At 39.8% G+C, this 22,436-nt stretch overlaps 1 protein-coding gene across 1 annotated transcript in view; it reads right to left on the bottom strand.

The window, feature by feature from the left end:
• LOC124616690 (UBX domain-containing protein 6) overlaps positions 1 to 22,436 on the bottom strand; it is a 63,596-nt gene that overhangs the window by 31,910 nt on the left and 9,250 nt on the right. The window contains exons 3-5 of the mRNA XM_047145028.1: positions 11,821 to 12,148; positions 4,469 to 4,650; positions 82 to 209 (exon numbers count right to left, since the gene is read on the bottom strand). Of these exons, the coding sequence (XP_047000984.1) occupies positions 82 to 209; positions 4,469 to 4,650; positions 11,821 to 12,053 (543 nt within the window). The 5' untranslated portion in view covers positions 12,054 to 12,148. The remainder of the gene's footprint in view (positions 1 to 81; positions 210 to 4,468; positions 4,651 to 11,820; positions 12,149 to 22,436) is intronic.

Raw genomic sequence — 22,436 nt, 5'->3', positions numbered from 1 at the left:
TAATTTGGCAGGGGCAAGGTGGGGGGGTTGGTGGAATAGGTTTTGGGCAAACAAAAAGCAGTGAAAGAATACCATACTTACTTTTTCCCTGTTCTTGTTGCAGGAGTGAATGATAAGACAAGATGTTAATCCACGTTCTTCTTCTAACTGAGAGTATAAGAATTCTTTAATTTTTACGGTCCACTCTTCTTTTGAAAGTATTTCATCACCTGTTGTGGTAGAAACAAGATAAATCACAACCAGATACTTGAAAAATGAAGTCAATAGCAATTTACAGCAGATTATATTTCCTCTATAACTATACCAATGTACATTGTGCTGCAAGTGGGACAGTCAAAACTTTCCTCGTAGTGCAGTTATGCTTAAAATTATATTAAATGCAAACATTTAAACAGAAATTAACTTAAATGCAGGCATTTAAACAATTAGCAACGGTGACAAATGCTACAACTGATGTTAATCTCCTCATAGACACACAGCAGCATCTGTTAGTTAAAAGTTCTCATCGAGTGCAAACTCTACAGTGAACTTTTTTACTTATGGTTTCTGAAACTTCCTCGAGCAGCTTTTTGACCTTTATCATATCAAATTTATTTAGATTTTTCCTCTTGAGCATTTAGCCATATGAGAGGTACTGGCACAAAATTCCAAATCATATGACACTTTGTGTGTATGTCTAGAATTAAATTTTGCATATTTCTGCAGTCTCTCATGGAAAGAGGGAGTCAATGATTCTTCTTTCAGTTGGTGACATACACTCAGTGATCCCCCTTCATGCCATTTGTGAGGAATAGACTATACAGGGTGATTCAAAAAGAATACCACAACTTTAGGAATTTAAAACACTGCAACGACAAAAGGCAGAGCTAAGCACTATCTGTCGGCGAATTAAGGGAGCTATAAAGTTTCATTTAGTTGTACATTTGTTCGCTTGAGGCGCTGTTGACTAGGTGTCAGCGTCAGTTGATGCTAAGATGGCGACCGCTCAACAGAAAGCTTTTTGTGTTATTGAGTACGGCAGAAGTGAATCGACGACAGTTGTTCAGCGTGCATTTCGAACGAAGTATGGTGTTAAACCTCCTGATAGGTGGTGTATTAAACGTTGGTATAAACAGTTTACAGAGAATGGGTGTTTGTGCAAAGGGAAGTTCTGGACGGCCGAGAACGAGTTATGAAAATGTAGCACGCATCCAGCAAGCATTTGTTCGCAGCCCAGGAAAATCGACTCGCAGAGCTAGCAGAGAGGTGCAAATTCCACAATTAACTGTATGGAGAGTCCTACGAAAAAGATTAGTTATGAAACCTTATCGTCTGAAATTGGTTCAAGCACTGTCTGCAGCTGATAAGATTAAAAGAATCAATTTCTGTGATTTTATCCTTGCTCAAGTGGAAACAGATGAATCTTTCGTTTCAAAGCTTGTGTTTAGTGATGAAGCAACTTTCCACACTAACGGGAAAGTCAACCGTCACAATGTCTGTATATGGGGCACTGAGAATCCACGGGAAACAACTCAGTATGAACATGACTCGCCTAAGGTGAACGTTTTCTGTGCCATTTCAGCCAAGAAAGTTTTTGGTCCCTTTTTCTTCGAAGGTGCTACTGTAACTGGACTACAGTATCTGGAGATGTTAGAGAATTGGCTGTTCCCTCAGCTCGAACAAGAAGCACAACAATTCATATTTCAGCAGGATGGAGCGCCACCACATTGGCACTTATCCGTCCGTAACTACCTGAACGTCAACGACCCGAGGCGATGGATCGGCCGCCAGGCAGCCCGTGACAGAGCACTTCATCACTGGCCTCCAAGAAGCCCTGATCTTACCCCCTGCGATTTTTTCTTATGGGGGTATGTTAAGGATATGGTGTTTCGGCCACCTCTCCCAGCCACCATTGATGATTTGAAATGAGAAATAACAGCAGCTATCCAAACTGTTACGCCTGATATGCTACAGAGAGTGTGGAACGAGTTGGAGTATCGGGTTGATATTGCTCGTGTCTGGAGGGGGCCATATTGAACATCTCTGAACTTGTTTTTGAGTGAAAAAAAAAAACCTTTTTAAATACTCTTTGTAATGATGTATAACAGAAGGTTATATTATGTTTCTTTCATTAAATACACATTTTTAAAGTGGTATTCTTTTTGAATCACCCTGTATATTGGTGCTGGGTTTTACCTAAACCCATCTCTCATCACAATCAACAACAATCCTAACACCTCACTATATGTGCGCTAATAATAATCTCCCATAAAGGGTAGTTCATGTTAAGAAATGTGACACGCCATCGAAACAGCAAGAACTAGAAAAAACTCTGAGGAAACTAAGCTACTGGAATAAATACATTTGAATATCCAGCTACTAACCAGTAAACATGATTTGCTATTCAAACAATGGAAAATCCAAGACGGTATAATGACAATATTATGAAAAGGATAGACTGCTACTCATCATATAGCAGAGATGCCGAGTCGCTGACAGGTACAACAAAAAGACTGCTAACAAGTTTAGCTTTTGCCCAAAAGGCCTTCTTCTGCATTACTTACACACACACACGCACACACACACACACACACACACACACACACACACACACACACGAGTGTGAGTTGCGTTTGCATGAGTGTGTGTGTGTGTGTGTGTGTGTGTGTGTGTGTGTGTGTGTGTGTAGAAGAAGACCTTTGGCTGAAAGCTTAAACTTATTAGCATTCTTTTTGTTGTGCCTGTCTGCAACTCGGTATCTCCACTATTCATTCTACACCTTCCCCATTTGTTATTAGACTTTTCATTCCCTTCCCTTAGAGAAAAGGATAAGTTGTTTGCGGCATTTTATTTTGCCCTTTTGGCCACAATTTCATCTCAGGTTTCTTTAATCAAGTCAATCATTGCAACACCCATGTGACATACTTTTGTCATCCAGCACTTCTTTAATTTTTTGTTTTCTTTTCATTTCTGTTGTCAATTTCCCATCTCGTTCTAGTATGTGGCAAGTCTCTTTCCTCAGTCTCAGTTTATGCTAAACATTTTCCTATTTTGCACCTTTCTGTCATTTATACTTACTCTGAAGAAAGGAACATTGTTCTTTAAAAGTTATACTTGGCACAGATGCTAGTCACACACAGGTACAACAAAAAGACTGTTAACAAAATGAGCTTTCAGTCAACAAGGCCTCTGTTGAAGTGGTCGTGTGTGTGTGTGTGTGTGTGTGTGTGTTTGTGTGCGGGCGTGCACGCATGCGTGTGTGGTCTTTTTTCGACAATGGCCTCGTTCGCTGAAATCTCATTTTGTGACAGTCTTTTTGTTGTGTCTGTGTGCGACTCAGCATCTCCAAATTTTCCATTGTTTGATACTGCCAAGGGATAAGTTTCAGGAAGAACTAAGTATACCAGAACCTTCTCAGGACAGTTTGTCTTTTAAGTGAAGACCATAGGGACCTGAAAACATTTTTGGGTAAAATTTACGTCTATTTTTGTTGCAATCACATTTTCTGTTTGTTAGTGATTAGATGTACAAATTTAAAAGGTTGTCATGCTACATGCCTAAAGGCATGTGCTTTGAAACTGACTGTTAAAAAAAAAAAAAAAAAGTGGTGGTTGGGTTGATTTTTATCCGGAAAGTTTACCTTTGTAAGAACTTCAACAGTTTCCTTTTTCTAAAACTGTCTTTGCCTGTTTTCTTTTTTTGGCTCTATTTTAGCTTTCAACAAATGATCGTTTCTGTAGAGAAGCAGCAGCATTTTCCTGCAGGTGAGCTGCGTGCTGTTCTGATTTAAGATGTTTCTTGGCATTTTTTTCTTTTCACTCCTAATTTGATAATCACAGAACAATCTAGAGTTTTTACTAGCAAAAGGGGAGGAGCAGTGAGGGAGCAAGCCCTGATTCCCTTTCACAAAGCAGCACTTCAAAACACAAAAAGAAATAGCGAGCATGCACAATACAAAGCACTGAGCAAAGGCTACTTGCACAATGGGTTGCTGGGGTTCACAGTGTCAAAAATGAGGTAATTAAGGCCAACATCTGCAGGTACTTGATGAAACCACATTTCTAAATACCTATCCCCTACAACTGCTTTGTTGAAAGCGTCCACATTATACCAACTTCTGAACTTCAGCTAGCAGACAAATGTACGCATTTTTTTGTTGTAAGATGCCATGTCCCACAGTTGATTATTACATTGCATTATGTGGTGTGTATCTTATAGAAACCACAGTACTGGAATGGCACAAGAGCATGGAACACACTGATATGTTGTTGCGTTCATGCACTTTTTTATTTTGCAAGTACATCCTTATGCACATTACCTTTTCAACTGGGCTTTGCCAGATGATGTGTAACACCAGTAACCAAAAATCTGACACATCTTTAGTATTTATAAGCAGAAAATAAAGCAATTTCAAACTATCTCTTATAGGTGAGTGAATGCAGCAGATTTATGCTACTACAACCTATTTAAATAAATTTTAAATACTCACTTATAAGAGGACATTTGAAATACACTCCATTCACCGCCAAGTGCGGTGAAGCTTCAACTTCTGATGATAGCTTCTGCTGAGCTATAACTACTTCTTCTTCTTCTTCTTTTGCTGCTGCAGACGCTGCTTTCTTTTCTGCCTCTAGTTCTTTGCGTACTTGTGCCTGGATTGCAGCTAATGAACTAAACAGAGAATAGTAATTATCACATACCTTATAAATAGCATTTCTTCTGAATCTATATAGTCTGTTTAAAACTGCATAAATGTATGTGCAGTATGATATGAACTGTCCTTCACAAGTATTCATCAGAACACAAGATAGTGAAATATATAGTTAAGAGTAAGAACATTTGTGATGACTAGTGAGAGTGATGAGGAAAATGGTGTCGGCACTCAGAGGGTAAAGTACTAATAGTGCTGAATTTAAAATCTTACCTATGACAAAACATCTTTTACTGAGTCTGTTTCAATGATATCCCTCCAGGTGTATGACTGTGTCACACGAGATACAGTCAGCCAAAATATTGGTAGTTCATCTCTCATGATGTGGTCACTCATACAGAAGAATTTTATTGACACTTGTGTATTTCAATAAAAAATTATCAACAGACAAAAAATAAGAGCAGCAACCACACACCTACATATAACCAACAGGTGCTGAACACTGATGCTTATCCTTCCTACCCCCCCCCCCTCCCTCCCCCCCCCCCCCAAAAAAATCATTTCCTTCTACGTCAACAATACTCTAGGCAAGAATCAATTGCTGGGTCCTCTGTCATTTTTACGAATCTTTTTCATCATGCTCTAAAATCAGAGACTGAAAAATTTCCTCATACTAGTATGGCACAGCTCTCATATGCTGCAGAGGGATATCATATAAAATTCTGAAACTAATTATTTGTATATTGTTACCTGCATAACCAATGGTTTAAGTTGAGTCCCCTCACAAGTATTCTTCTTAGTCTTGCTACTTTCAAATAAACCCAAATAAGGCAGGAGAAACTTCACCAACAGGAAGAGAGAATTCACTAACACAAATTACAGAATGTGGAGGAAGCAGCACAAATGTAAAAATATTGCTTCACCAAATGTATATTCCAGTGAATTTTTTTTTATATTTCTTGGTCAAAGGCCAAGCTAATAATATTCACTACATTTTCGCATTAAATCTTAAAAGCGTGTGCCACAATTTTCATTTCCACTCTTTTTAGTTAGATACACATGTTGTACATTTATAACTTGCAAGAGTACAATTTTCCTTTAATACATATTGCTGTGTCCAACAAGTCTGATAATTTTTTTCTGTGCTGATAGGGTACTTGGAAACATTCCATATCAATCTGGTTAGGAAACCATAAAAATAACTCTTTTGGTCGACTGGTCATCACTGTGACCCTTTTCACCATTTGGCAAGGGGAGTGTTGCAGAAGTTCATTATTCAATCCAGAATGAGATTTTCACTCTGCAGCAGAGTGTGCGCTGATATGAAACTTCCTGGCAGATTAAAACTGTGTGCCCGATCGAGACTCGAACTCAGGACCTTTGCCTTTCGCAGGCAAGTGCTCCACTATCTGAGCTACCGAAGCACGACTCATGGCCGGTACTCACAGCTTTAGGTAGGTAGGAGACGAGATACTGGCAGAAGTAAAGCTGTGAGTACCGGGCGTGAGTCGTGCTTCGGTAGCTCAGATGGTAGAGCACTTGCCCGCGAAAGGCAAAGGTCCCGAGTTCGAGTCTCGGTCGGGCACACAGTTTTAATCTGCCAGGAAGTTTCATTATTCAATGTTTTTCAAACAATAGGAAATTTGGGGTGGAATAACAACAAAATAGGATAGATTGCTACACATCACAACAGGAGGGACTGAGAGGCACACAGGCACATTTAAATTTAGACTCAACTATCGGACAAAGTAATTCCTCAGATACAGCTCATCTGAAGCAAATTTCAGTTTTCCAAATATTTTTAACACTCTGTTCAGTCTGCTTCAGTTGGCATACTCTGCTGTATGCATCTTTTGCGTGTTCAAATGCTTGCAAACACATACGAATAATGAAATTACAGTAATACAGTTCATAGACATGACTGTAGTATCTCAAAAAGTCAAGAATTCCCAAAGAATGCTTCCCAGTTAGAAGATTTCTCTCACAAGAACGGTTATCTTTCCAAGGACAACAATTATCATTCATGTAAACTGGAAAGTTGAAACTTAACTTAGAGAAAAACTAAAGTGATTCTGAACCTTCAATTAATCTGCTGGACCAATTAATACTAGTCAGCTGTACAAACTGTGCAACTGAATGATTTTGTGCTCAAAAAACTTCTTCCAAAATATGTTGAATTACAGTGTGTAATATCAGAATCAGATCACAAAAAATTCTTAATGAGAGAAATGGAATGCAGGAAGAATAAATGGAATATGTAAGTTATCTGCTAACATTCTGTACATTAGAGTTAAAAAGGAAAGAAAAAGGTGAAAAGGAACAGTGCTGGATTAAGTATCGTGTCTTTCACATCAATTACCTCTGCAAACACATTTTACACAACTCAACGAGATCTTGCCAATTACTGCGGATAGGTGGCGCCAGGTGGGTGTGTCGGTCAGCCAGGGAGCATGCTGAAATAGTCCCAGCATTTACTATAAACGCTGTGTCCGGATGGCACAGTGATGAATGTAACTGCCTAGTAAGCAGATCGCAGGTTTGGGTCCTGGTCCGATAGATATTTTCACCCGTCACTGCCGATTTCGAATAAAGCCACGATGCAGCTGACAACATTGGTTCCTTCCCTTTCCTTTCTCCCTCCTCCACCTTAAACTTATACTACAGCAATTCCTTCATCTCCTGGAACTTTGTTGAGATTATTTCCCTAAGTCGCACTGAACAAATGTCAAAGACGAACCAGCCACAGGCTCAAACCTGCCTTATGTGACCTGGATGATGCTGAACAGACTGAGAACTGGGGCATCACAATGCAAAGTCTACCAGGGAAATTGTGTTTCAGCAGTGATGATGAAATTTGTCAGGACTATCAGCATTTGCTTGTCTGCAGGAACCTGCCAGACAGATCCACAACCACTGATGCTACTGCATCTAACAAAGAAATAGTCAACACCACCGAATACTACGCTCTCCACAGAATATGAAGACAAATATCTTGTTGTTCGCTTTGTGTGTGTGTGTGTGTGTGTGTGTGTGTGTGTGTGTGTGTTTAAAATGAGTGCCTACAAAACCTTGATGATGAGCGGTATGTGAGAGCATAAGAAAAATTTTCTTGCAACTCTTTTTGACAGCACATGGTACTGAAATGATTATTCTAGTATTTAAATCCATAAGATAGTGAATTAACAATGTAGCATCATCATCATCTCGTTTCCCACATTCCATTTCCTCTGATCGTACGAGTCTCTCTCTTTAGTCCGCTGGTATCCGTCATGTTCCAGACCTCTCGACTTCAGCTGCTGCTAAATCCTCGACGCTTTCTTCTTTCCACTGTGGTATAATGCCACTCTTTCTTTGGCCATTGCTTACTGTCCATTCTGTCTACATGTCTATACAATTTTTGACATTTTATCTCTATGGTGTCTATTACTGATTCATCGACAACCTTAGCCTCTCTAATGTTGGTATTTGGTACATTGTGCAGCTTGGATGTCACAACTTCACCTCCAAAAGTCCATCTCCAATGCAAACCTTGTTTCTCTGATGCTTGTTTATTACCCACATTTCTGCTGCATACGCAGCAATGTTTTCAACATTGCTCCATACATAGCAATGTTTTTAACATCTGAATGATGTATCACCTGTTTAGTCGACTTGTGCTGATAAATTTACAAATAATTTGCTGTAAATGCAGGAGTGGAACTAAATAATGAAGCAGTTATGCGTAATTGCAGAAAAATTTCACGAAAACCATAATGCAAAAAAATAATGTATTATTAGTGGCTTTTTATGCAAATCTTGTAATTTGTAATTTTCCCATACAAAAATAATGAAGGTCTCAGTATGGTAGTCTTCTACTAGTTGTAACTGATAGTTATTGAATCTGAAATTGTCTTTTAATTTCTTTTTTCTTCATGGCTGAGGTTCATGTATGATCTTAAAATGACAGTTAATTTCCCCCGTAGCAAACTATGATGTGATGTCGAACAAAAATACTATGCTTACGACGACTCCATCCAGTAACAGCTTTGTCAATGTCACATTTCTCAACTTTTGCGTAGCAAATCATATAAAAAAGACACACCCTGTAAATACCTTTAATGTGATGCATCAAGTAAATTGCATACATTCATAGTACACAAGTATAAATAAGAAAATTGCCAAATATAGCACTTCAGTTTTGAAATACATAAATCAACATGGTGTCTGCTTGGATAACTTCTGTCAACCAATCATGAACATGCAAACTTGAACATCACATACAACAAAAGGAAGAATTTAAATAATGCTACACAACAGTACTATTGATAACATCTGATGGAATCAAGTTCATTGGTTTCACCACCTCACAATCAACTTATTACCTTTCAACACAACCTAGAACTCGGGATGTACAACAAATTGGGCTCTACCATTAACTACATTCAAAAAATAGCAAAAATAATATTGAATAAAATAGTGGAAAATCCAGGATGAAATAATGAGAACATTATGAAAAGGAAAGATTGCTACTCACCACATAGTGGAAATATTGAGTCGCAGATAGGCACAACAAAAAGATTGCTGAACAAATAACCTTTCAGCAAAAAAGATCTTCATCAGAAGATAACAAGTATGTGAGTGCCATGTGTACATGACCAAAGTCTCTGGTTGCCAAGACAGACTGCGAGCAGCAGTGCATGAAGGGAGAAGCAATCTGGGTGGTGTAGGGGTTGGGGACAGTAAAGTGTTGCTTGTGGGAGCATGCAAGAATGAGGTGGAGAGGAGGTAGTGCAGCTAAGTGCAGTCGGGAGGCAGTCAGGGCAGTGAAATAGGTTAGAAGTAATAAGACTTTGGGTGTGTTGGTGGAATAGAGGGCTGTGTAGTGCTGGAGTGGGAGCAGGCAAAGGAGATAGGTGGGTGCAGGACAATTACTAATGAAGGTTGATGCCAGGAGGATTACAGGTACATAGAATATACTGCAGGGAGAGTTGCAACCTGTACAAATCAAAAGAGCTGTTGTTGGTTGGAAGGAAACAGATGGCAAAGGCTGTGAAGCAGTCATTAAAATGAAGATCATTGTGCTGCACAGTGCACTCAGCAAATGGGTGGCCCAGCTGTTTCTCGGCCTCAGTCTGTTGGCAGCCATCACGCAGACAGACAGATTGGTTCCTGAATGAAATTTTTACTCTGCAAAGAAGTGTGTGCTGATATGAAACTTCCTGGCAGATTAATAATGTCTGTCGCACCGAGATTTGAACTCTGGGCCTTTATCTTTCGTGGGCAAGTACTCTACCATTTGAGCTATCCAACCGCCACAGCTTTAATTATCCAACCTCACAGCTTTAATTCTGCCAGTACCTTGTCGCCTACTTTCCAAGCTTCACAGAAGCTCTCCTGCAGATGTTGCAGAACTAGCACTTCTGGATGAAAGAATATTGCAGAGACATGACTTGGCCACAGTCTAAGGGATGTTTCCAGAATGAAATTTTCAGTCTGCAGCGGAGTGCCAGAAGTTTCATATCCGAGCACACTCCACTGCAGCATGAAAATTTCATTCTGGAAACATCCCTCAGGCTGTGGCTAAGCCACGTCTCCACAATATCCTTTATTCCAAGAGTGCCAGTTCTGCAAGGTTTGCAGGAGAGCTTCTGTGAAGTTTGGAAAGTAGGAGATGAGGTACTGGCGAAATTAAATCTGTGAAGAGGGGTCGTGAATCATGCTTGCATAGCTCAGATGGTAGAGCACTTGCCAACGAAAGACAAAGGTCCCGAGTTCGAGTCTCAATCCGGCACAGTTTTAATCTGCCAGGAAGTTTCATATCAGATTACTGGTTGTAATGCCCATGTAGAATGGGCACAGTGGTTACAACTTAGCTTGTAGATCACATGACTGATTTCCCTTTGATGGGACAGGTGACGGTTGAGACTGGACCGGAGTAAGTGGTGGTGGTTTGAAGATGTATGAGACAGGTCTGGGACTCCCATCACCACCTACTCCAGTCCAGTCACAGGCATCCCCTATCCCACCAAAGGCATAGCTACCTGTGAAACCAATCATGTGATCTACAAACAAAGCTGCATTCTACGAGGGCTTGACAAACAACAAGCTGTCTGGCTGCATGAATGGCCACCAACAAACTGGGGCCAAGAAACAGTTGGACCACACAGCTGCTGAGCACACTGCCCAACACAGTGTTCTTCATTTTAATGATTGCTTCAAAGCCTGTGCCATCTGGATCCTTCCTACCAACAATAGCTTTTCTGAACTGTGCAGGTGGGAACTCTCCATGCAATATCTCTTACATTTCCATAACCCTCCTGGCCTCAACCTTTGTTATCCATTGCCTACACCCACCTATCTCCCCTTCCCTGTTCCCACTCCAACACTAAACAGCACTCTGTTCCACCAATGCACCTACAGTCTTTTCATTTCTCTCCTTTTCTGCTTCCCCACCCCTGCCACCTCCGTCTAACCTCCCAGCTGCATCTAGCTGCCCTACCTTCTCTCCAACTCATCCCTATGCTCCCACAAGCAGCACTCTACCACCCCAACCTCTACTGTGGTATCCCACCGCCTCCCCATTCCACCCTCCTCCTTACCCCAACCACCCAGACTGCTTCCCCCATCATGCACTGCTGCTCACAGTCTGGCCTCAACACCCAGAGACTGCAGTCGCGCGCGTTTGCATGTGCGTGTGTGTGTGTGTGTGTGTGTGTGTGTGTGTGTGTGTCTGTGTCTGTGTCTTCTACAATGGCAATTTATGTTAAACCAGATATGAGAGGAAACCGAGCAAGCATGGAGGTATGAACGATTATCAACCCTGTTGGAAGATGAGTCCCATCAAAATATTTGTTGATAATTCTAATACTCATTTCTATTCAAAAGGATAAAAAATCATCTTATTAATACTACTAAAATATTAAATATGTCTATTATTTTCAGCTACGTTTCATTTTCTGAAACACTCGTGTGAGATCTTTCATGAACGGATAAGTTGAAAGATTGCTCATTCATGTCTGCCACTTAAATAAGCAATTCGTTCATTTGCATGTCCCATTCTATATGTCATCATTTTGGAGCCGTAGTCAATTCCAACATTATTTATTAAATGAGGTTACAGAACTCAATGACTGCACTCACTGACACTACAATGGCTAAGGCCGCAATACCTGAGGATAACAATCAAAGGTTCAAACAAATATCTCTCTTACGTGAAGGCTGTTGCACTGTCTAGCTTCTGCCCACCAAGTCTAGCCATTGCAGCAGCAGCTGCTTGGCTTGCTTCCGCTGAAAGGGCAGATCGTGATGTCGTCGGCACACTGCTCTTCGGTGTCACTGTATTTGACCTTGGTTGCTCATCGGTTAGTTTGTATCCCTTCCCTGCTCTCTTGAACTTTGCATCTACTTTTTTCTTTTGGAAAAATTGCTTAATCTTATCAGCCATCTTGATTTTGCCAACTCAAACTCTTGGCGAATGCTCCTTGGGCAATTTCAACAGTGACACACTCTTCTTCAGCTCTTCTATTGTCTTGGAGGTAGCTGCAAAAATTAAAATTATGATATTCAAAGTTGTTGAAAGTTCATACATTCAAGGCCAAAAAGAAAACAATAAGGCATTAGAATACAGAAAAACACACATAAACCAGGCTTTGGAGTGCAAGAAATCAAAGCACAAATACACGAGGAGGAGAACAACAAAAACAATGAGGCAGTACTTGTTAACTAATAAACAGTTGACACAAAACAGATGAAAAAAAGCTAGGCTTCCCACAAAATGTTCATAAGTGAACAATCTAATTGAGATGGCCAAGTGGTGGTAGTAATTATTAGATTAGATTAGATTAATACTAGTTCCATGGATCATGAATACGATATTTCGTAATGATGTGGAACGAGTCGAATTTTCCAATACATGACATAATTAGGTTAATTTAACAACATACTTAAGTTAATATAACTACTATATTTTTTTGTGTTTTTTTATTTTTATTTTTTTATTTTTTTTTTTATTTTTTTAAATGTTTTTTTTCTTAATTTATATCTAAAAATTCCTCTATGGAGTAGAAGGAGTTGTCAGTCAGAAATTCTTTAAATTTCTTCTTAAATACTTGTTGGTTATCTGTCAGACTTTTGATACTATTTGGTAAGTGACCAAAGACTTTAGTGCCAGTATAATTCACCCCTTCCTGTGCCAAAGCTAGATTTAATCTTGAATAGTGAAGATCGTCCTTTCTCCTAGTATTGTAGTTATGCACAGTGCTATTACTTTTGAATTGGGTTTGGTTGTTAATAACAAATTTCATAAGAGAGTATATATACTGAGAAGCTACTGTGAATATCCCTAGATCCTTAAATAAATGTCTGCAGGATGATCTTGGGTGGACTCCAGCTATTATTCTGATTACACGCTTCTGTGCAATAAATACTTTATTCCTCAGTGATGAATTACCCCAAAATATGATGCCATATGAAAGCAATGAGTGAAAATAGGCGTAGTAAGCTAATTTACTAAGATTTTTATCACCAAAATTTGCAATGACCCTTATTGCATAAGTAGCTGAACTCAAACGTTTCAGCAGATCATCAATGTGTTTCTTCCAATTTAATCTCTCATCAATGGACATACCTAAAAATTTGGAATATTCTACCTTAGCTATATGCTTCTGATTAAGGTCTATATTTATTAATGGCGTCATACCATTCACTGTACGGAACTGTATGTACTGTGTCTTATCAAAATTCAGTGAGAGTCCGTTTACAAGGAACCACTTAGTAATTTTCTGAAAGACAGTATTGACAATTTCATCAGTTAATTCTTGTTTCTCAGGTGTGATTACTATACTTGTATCATCAGCAAAGAGAACTAACTTTGCCTTTTCATGAATATAGAATGGCAAGTCATTAATATATAATAAGAACAACAAAGGACCCAAAACTGACCCTTGTGGAACCCCATTCTTGATAGTTCCCCAGTTTGAGGAATGTGCTGAGCTTTGCATGTTACGAGAACTACTTATTTCAACTTTCTGCACTCTTCCAGTTAGGTATGAATTAAACCATTTGTGCACTGTCCCACTCATGCCACAATACTTGAGCTTGTCTAGCAGAATTTCATGATTTACACAATCAAAAGCCTTTGAGAGATCACAAAAAATCCCAATGGGAGGTGTTCGGTTATTCAGATCATTCAAAATTTGACTGGTGAAAGCATATATGGCATTTTCTGTGGAAAAACCTTTCTGGAAACCAAACTGACATTTTGTTAGTACTTCATTTTTACAGATATGTGAAGCTACTCTTGAATACATTACTTTCTCAAAAATTTTGGATAAAGCTGTTAGAAGGGAGATCGGACGGTAATTGTTGACATCAGATCTATCCCCCTTTTTATGCAAAGGTATAACAATAGCATATTTCAGTCTATCAGGGAAAATGCCCTGTTCCAGAGAGCTATTACACAGGTGGCTGAGAATCTTACTTATCTGTTGAGAACAAGCTTTTAGTATTTTGCTGGAAATGCCATCAATTCCATGTGAGTTTTTGCTTTTAAGCAAGTTTATTATTTTCCTAATTTCAGAGGGAGAAGTGGGTGAGATTTCAATTGTATCAAATTGCATAGGTATGGCCTCTTCCATTAACAGCCTAGCATCTTCTAATGAACACCTGGATCCTACTATATCCACAACATTTAGAAAATGATTATTAAAAATATTTTCAACTTCTGACTTTTTGTTCGTAAAGTTTTCATTCAATTTGATGGTAATACTGTCTTCCTCTGCTCTTGGTTGACCTGTTTCTCTTTTAATAATATTCCAAATTGTTTTAATTTTATTATCAGAGTTGTTGATTTCAGACATGATACACATACTCCTGGATTTTTTAATAACTTTTCTTAATATAACACAGTAGTTTTTATAATTTTTGATAGTTTCTGGGTCACTACTCTTTCTTGCTGTCAGATACATTTCCCTTTTCCGGTTACAAGATATTTTTTACCCTTAGTAAGCCATGGTTTGTTACAAGGTTTCTTACGAGTATATTTAACTATTTTCTTGGGGAAGCAGTTTTCAAATGCATTTACAAAAATGTCATGAAATAAATTATATTTTAAATTGGCATCAGGTTCACGGTACACCTCATCCCAGTCTAACTGCTGTAGGCTTTCCCTGAAATTTGCAATTGTTAAATCGTTGACTGAACGTACTACTTTGGAGGACTGTTTAGTATTGCTGAATGGAGCTATGTCATATATTGTAACTAGCTGTGCACCATGATCAGAAAGACCATTCTCAACAGGCTGAGCATTTATCTGGTTAAACTTATCTTGGTCTATAAAGAAGTTGTCTATCAGTGAGCTGCTATCCTTTACCACCCGAGTAGGAAAATCAATAACGGGTGTCAAATTGAAAGAACCGAGTAATACTTCAAGGTCATTTTTCCTATTACCCTCTTTCAGAGAATCTACATTGAAGTCCCCACAAATAATAATTTGCTTCCCCCTGTCTGACAGATAGCACAACAAGGAGTCCAAATTTTTCAGAAATAGATGAAAATTTCCTGATGGGGACCTATATACAGTTACAATTATAAATGTGCCTTTATTTAATTTAAGCTCACAGGCACATGCTTCTATATGTTTCTCTACACAAAACTTTTTTGTTTCTATACTTTTTGCACAATGGCTCTGAGCACTATGGGACTCAACTGCTGAGGTCATTAGTCCCCTAGAACTTAGAACTAGTTAACCTAACTAACCTAAGGACATCACAAACATCCATGCCCGAGGCAGGATTCGAACCTGCGACCGTAGCGGTCTTGCGGTTCCAGACTGCAGCGCCTTTAACCGCACGGCCACTTCGGCCGGCGGTAGTAATTATTACAAAGATGAAGAATGAAGCACCAGGCATTTCTTTCTTAACTTATTACAGGGCTGAAATGACAACCACCCCCTTCCCTAACTATGTCAAAAGAAAAATTCGCTTGAGAATAGTATAAAATTATGTGACAGAATTGGTGCCCAGTACTTAATTTCATGGGGTTAAAAACTTAGTATTAGCAAGAGTAATGTCAATATACAGGGAACTATCCCAGCTTTTGAAACTATTAGTTCCTTTCTCAGGGAGGAAAGAGGGACAGATTCAGGAAAGGTAAAAAGGAAGGGCGGATCACTCAGACTCAAGGATGAGACGAACCCACCGGTGTTGTATATAACTATTTACTACCTATGCTAAAGGCTCCTATTTGCTCTATGAGAAGAGCACTGCCCATTGATTCCATTTAGTATCCGCTTAACTAGCAAAAATGGTATATGCTTGTATCAGTACTGGAACATTCCAAACTTTTTATGGTTTTAAATGATCCAATAATATATTAAAACGAAATATGATACAGTATACACAGATCTTTTCAAGTAATCGTCTATCTTCTCTTTCCACAAAAAAAAAAAAATTTGCAGATACAATTAACACAATGTTATAGTTCATGGTTCTCTTAACACTTTTAGTGGATATCTCAACAACCATTCATCTTACTAGCACTTGACAACTTTAAGATTTTAGTTTTTATTAATATGTTTTTACTATCCATACACTGTAGTTGGTTAAGTCAAGATGCTCACTCCTTGTAGTGAATCTATAACGTTCCACAATCACATTACAAAGTGGTCACATAAGCATGTTCACACTCTTCTGTTATAGAGGACTGGCAGCCTGCACCAGTCTCCACACTCAAGCTAATTAACTCCAAACTCAGCCCTCAACAACTGAGTTTCCTGAGGGGGCACCTGCTAAATGCAGCTGATGTGGTGAGCACTGCCGTCGGTTATTTAAAAATACACTACTGTCAACACTGGTTCTTCAATGCTGTTTGCTAAAATTATGAAGTAATGGCTTACACTATCACCCCATAACACAAGTTAGAAATGAAGTCTACAAAATAGCCAACGTGCTGAACTGTAACAACATTTTGTCCAGAACAGAGACACTGTGTTTATCTAAAATGGTCTATCTCTTTAAGTTAGATATGTCTCAGAATGCTGGATTAAAATGTTTTCTACAGTCTCTGGAAGTCATTAACAATTTTCAATATTGTTTATGGACTTTACTACATGATAAAATAACAACCACTGTTTGAGCTTTAGAGCTCTTTGGTTCATTTGTTGCATCTCTCCTGTCCTTCAGCAGTTATGTACCCACACAGTACCTAGCAAAATGCAAAGTAAAAAAAAAATCATGTAATTGGTCAGCAGAAAATTTATATTAACATAGAATAGACTTCCAGGTCAGTTTTTCGCCCCACAGTTATGTAATGCTTGGTGTCAAATGATAAATTATTTCCCTTAGTTTGACAAGAAATTGTCAACTAGCTGTCAGTTCTCATGCACAAACAAACTTTCTAGTAGGCATTTTTGCTTTTGCCGCGTTCTAGTAACTTCCAAATCAACTGCTTAACAATAAAATAATGGCATCAATCTCAGATGCTAGAACGTCAAAAAGTGGTCAGTATTGATAGCACCTCAGTTTTTCACTGGCCCAGTTAGCATTTATTCATACTTCTAACAGTGAGAACTGCCTCTTATTTGTACTTAGGTTTTTCTTTTTTGTTAAAGATGACTTTTCCATCTATAGATGATCTTGAAAATCAATAACACCAGTTTTTCTTTGCGCTGTTAAACAGAGCATTTCATTCCTTCAGTCTCTACCGGTAACATGTCTCAAGATACAGAGTAATACTATCAGCAGATATTGATTTCAAATTCATCCAGTGCTTCGAGGGTGTGTTACCTGTTATTTCCTGACAATTTCTTGAACAACCATTCCATTTTATTGCTGTCATCAAGACTGTGGCAAATGTGACTTCCTTCATTCAAAAAGTGACAGAGATGTTGGTTATAAGACTGAGGTGGAAAACCTCCAGTACTGTTGATAACTCATACCATTTCATAGGTCTACACAGAATTAAACTTAACAAACAGCTTTCAATATTATGTAATTTATATTTCGAAGTAGATACTTAAGGTCATATACTAACACTATTGCAGAAGGAAATGAAATGCTACACATTTGGGTTTCCTACCTAAACAATACTAAAGGAAATTTGGTACCTTCATAACTCCCAAGACCCAAATGTAAGTGGAACTGAATCAGTGACACACAATAACTGCATGGTCGACTCAAACTACTGATTTTGGATGTCAGCTTCATACTGTAACATAATGAATTTGTGGCACGTAATGTCTTATGGAAAAGAACAGAACACTGACAATATTTTTTTGGGTCTATATTATTTTTTGGAATGTAGGTTGTGGTGACAGAATGATCTGTACTGTAGCCCAGGGTATAAGTTATGTTGGATGGTGACTGACTGGTTGTGAGTTGGTAGTGCAGTATCGGACTACAGTTAACCCACACAATAGTAAAAAACATTAAAAGATGTTATAGACATAATATGAACGGACACCCAAGCTACAAAAATTGTAATATATCATCCACATTACGTTTACGAACTCTGAAAACCAAGTCATAAATACACCATCTGCCACATGCAAGAGACTTACTGATATATTTCGCACAGTTGACTCTGACTTGTGACAGAGAAGAGAGAGAAACTAATTCATTTAATAAACCACAAGCTCAATAAGTCTAATAATATATTATCTATTACATAACCATATTGTTTCTGGTGTATTTCAGTCCTGAGGGAATAAAGCAACAATGGAAGTACAACTTATTATACAATGCAATAAACTGTCATCTAAATAGTATACACAGAAATACTGCTCTGGGCCAAAAGGTGCTGAGTTCTATGACTGCCTCATCCAACTACTGGGTTTTTTGTTGTTAGACATCATGTTGGTGACAAGAGTAGCAACAAATCTTTACAATACACAAAGGAAAATTCCTGTTAGGCTGGATATTACTACTGTACAAAATAGCATAAGAACTCTTCTCAATAACCACCGCCAACTGTTCAATTTGTGATTACAGATTATAATTATTATTCTTATTATTTATATCAGTGGTTTGCACCACCTTCAAATTCGCAACTAAATCTGGAACCTTGTTATATGAAATACACAATGTTCCTGTATTGAGACCAGTGAGCCTCTGAAACACCCCCACAGCTTGTGATAACAAGACAATTGGTAACACTACCAAGACACCATCTCTTGAAACGCATCTCCAGATGTGTAGCCTACCTGCAAACTGACGAGCAAGCTGGCGAACCCCAAGTCTACCCTGCTATATCACAAAAAGCATCTACTGTCTGTTTTCAAAGCTATACCAATCCTTCTGCAGCACACTTTTCAAATCAGCGATGACACAGTGTGTCACAGGTGTAATACCTGTTTTCCACTAAATGTGTTAGCACTATACAGAATACAGAAATGAATAACTACTATAATAAATGCAAGAATGCACAGTAGCATAATCTACATAAATCACCTCATGCTACACAGCACTGTTGAACAGGAAATTGATTCTTTGACAACATGTATGGCAGTTATAGGGTCCTTCTGGGAGAATCTACATTCCCACCACAAGCATTATCCAACATTCAGACAGAGACCATACTTACCATATGTACCTCCAAGAGGGCATGTATAACACAAAAAAAAGAGTACAAATGCAGAAATCATCTCCCACAATCCCTCCCTTTCCTCAATAACTGGAATGTGTGGCCTTGCATAAAAACAAAGTGAAACTGAAACATAGTTTGACTGCATTAGTTATAAAGCAATTTAGATAAAATCATACACTGAACCTCAATCAGTGGGCCTACATATTGAAAGTCAAGGGTTACATTTTTATACATCTGTATCGCACTTTCAGGCACAGTAGCACAACAAATCAAGAAGATAAGGAATTCTCTTGGATAGATCTCTAATGTGCTGTAGCACTGAACCTGCATACTTGTGGAATGAGCAAGGGTAAATACAAAATCCACCAAATATGGCACAAAAGCTTTGGAAACTGTGAAATCGAGATTGCATTGTACAAAATGCTTTCATCACGCAATCTGAGCACAGGATTGGTTGGTTGGTTTAAAAGGGGAGGGGGGGGGGGGGGGACCCAACTGCGACATCTCCGGTCCCTTGTCAGCAGTAAAATAATTACACAGTGGAAAGAAGAAAAGAAAGGAGACGTACAGCACAATAACAAGAGAAAGGAAGAACCAGTAGAATGGCAGAAAGACAACCAACACTACTATGGACAAAAACATAAAAAGAAAACCATAGAGAGAAGCACGAAACAGGTAGAAGGGGTAAAAACAAGAGAGCAGATGACTGTAGCTGGCCAACCACGAGAATAAAAAGGAAAAGCCAGCCACTACGCGACACATTAAAACATCCATCCTAAAAGCATTAGGGACAAACGACATGCAATAAAACTTATACAGAATGATAGAACGAACCATCGCATATAAAACGTAAAACTAAATTATCCGATGAGGCGTTGTCAGCTAAAATTAATGGTAACTGAAGAATCCGTCGCAGCAGAGGGTATTGAGGTGCTTCCAGCACTTCCGCTTAAGCTGACAGAGGTGAGGAAGCCAAGTCAATCAGGCATTGAAAACCAGTCCTAAGAAGCGGTATGTCTCCACTACAGTGAGTGGATCGTCATTAAGGTAAAGTTCCGGTTCTGTATGAATGGTGAGACGCTGACAGAAGATGACACATGACTTTGTGGCCGAAAACTGGAAACCGTGGGCTGGAGCCCATGACTGCACCTTGTGGATGGCTCCCTATAGGTGCCGCTCAGCAACACCAGTACGGTGGTGTAGTATGAAATGCAGAAGTTGTCTGCATGCAGAGGTGACACGGATGGCCCTACAGCTGCTGCTAGACCATTAATGGCCCCTAAAAATAAAGAGACAATACAGAGACGCGCGGGACCCCATTCTCCTGGATATGGGGGAACTATGGGAGGCACAAACTTGGACACAGAAAGTATGAAGCAACAGGGAATTCTGGATAAAAATCGGGAGTGGGCCTCCGAGACCCCACTCATATCATGTGGCAAGGATAAGATGTCACCAGGTCATGTCATACACTTTTCACAAATCAAAAAAGACGGCAACCAGGTGTTGGCATCTGGAAAGGCTGTTCAGATGGCAGACTCTAGGGACACAAAATTATCAGTTGTAGAGTGACCATGGTGGAAGCCGCCCGCACATGGAGCCAGAAGGCCACATGACTCCAGTACCCAATCCAACAGCCGACACACCATACGTTCCAGCAGCTTACAAAGAAAGTTGGTGAGGCTGATGGGCCGATAGCTATCCACATCAAGTGGGTTTTTATCGGGTTTGAGTACCGGAATGACAGTGCTCTCCCGCCACTGCGATGGAATGACGCCATCGCACCCAATCTGGTTGAAGGTGAGGAGGTGATTTCGCTTGCAGTCAGATGAGACATGTTTAATCATCTCACTGTGGATCCGATCTGGTCCAGGAGCTGTGTCGGAGCAATCTGGTAGGGCACTGAGGAGCTCCCACTCTGTAAATAGGGTGTTATAGGATTCACTGTGGTGTGTAGTGAATGAGAGGACTTCCCTTCCAGCCACTGTTTGAGAATGCAAAAGGCTTGGGGGTAATTCTCCGATGCACAGGCTCGAGCATAGTGCTTGGTAAAGTGCTCGGCAGTTGCGTTTGCGTCGGTAGATAACACACCATTTATGTTAACACCGGTAACACCTCTTGGGGTCTGGTACCCGTAAACATGTTTGATCTTTGCCCAGGCTTGGGAAGCTGACGTATGGCACCCAATGGTCGAGACATCTCTCTCCCAACACTCCTGCTTCTGTCGTTTGATAAGCTGGCAAAAGCAAGCAAGGAGCTGTTTAAAGGGTATGAGGTGCTCCAGGGAAGAGTGCTGCTTATGCCGCTGTAGAGCTCGCAGATGCTCCTTCATTGCTTCAGCGACTTCCGACGGCCACCAAGGGACTGTCTTTGGCCGGGGGCTTCCTAAAGAGTGAGGGATCGTGTTTTCTGCCACAGAAACGATTGTTGTAGTCATCTGCTCAACCATCACATCGATGTTCCCGTGTGTGGGAGATTCAACGGTGACCGCACAGGTGAAAGTTTTCCAGTTTGCCTTGTTTAGAGCCCATCTGGGCAGGCGTCCGTGGGCTTGACGCCGGGGCAGTGACAGGAAGATGGGGAAGTGGTCACTACCACACAGGTCGTCATCTGCTCTCCAGTGGACAGGTGGGGTAAGTCCTGGGCTGCAAATTGATAAATCAATGGCCAAGTAATTACCTTGAGCCACACTGAAATGTGTGGTGGCCTCAGTATTTAAGAGGCAGAGGTTGAACTGAGACAGTAAAGTTTCGACATCTCTGCTGCAGCCAGTAAGCACGGTGCCACCCCACAAGGGGTTATGGGCGTTAAAATCTCCCAAAAGTAGGAAAGGTTTAGGGAGTTGATCAATCAGTGCAGTTAATGCATTCAGGGATATTACACCATCTGGAGGAAGATATACACTGCAGACCGTTAATTCCTGCATTGTCCTTATTCTGACAGCCACAGCTTAAAGAGCGGTTTGAAGGGGGACAGGTTCACTACAGACTGAGTTTAGGACATAAACACAAACTACTCCTGAACTCTATTACAATCGCTACGGTTCCTGTAGAATCCCTTATAGCCCCAGAGTGCAGGATTCCGCATTGCCAGGAACCAGGTTCCTGAAGGGCAGTGCAGAAAGCAGTTGTAAAGCTTGACAGTTGCCATAGCTCAGCCAGGAGGTGGAAAAAGCCACCCCAATTTCACTGGAGGATGACGTCATCGTGACACTGGGAAGGCATGGAACACTCAATGAGGCACTTTA

This window comes from Schistocerca americana, chromosome 5 (genome assembly GCF_021461395.2).
Source record: "Schistocerca americana isolate TAMUIC-IGC-003095 chromosome 5, iqSchAmer2.1, whole genome shotgun sequence".
Taxonomy (NCBI): Eukaryota; Metazoa; Arthropoda; class Insecta; order Orthoptera; family Acrididae; genus Schistocerca; species Schistocerca americana.
This window is presented reverse-complemented; position numbering and strand designations above follow the sequence as displayed.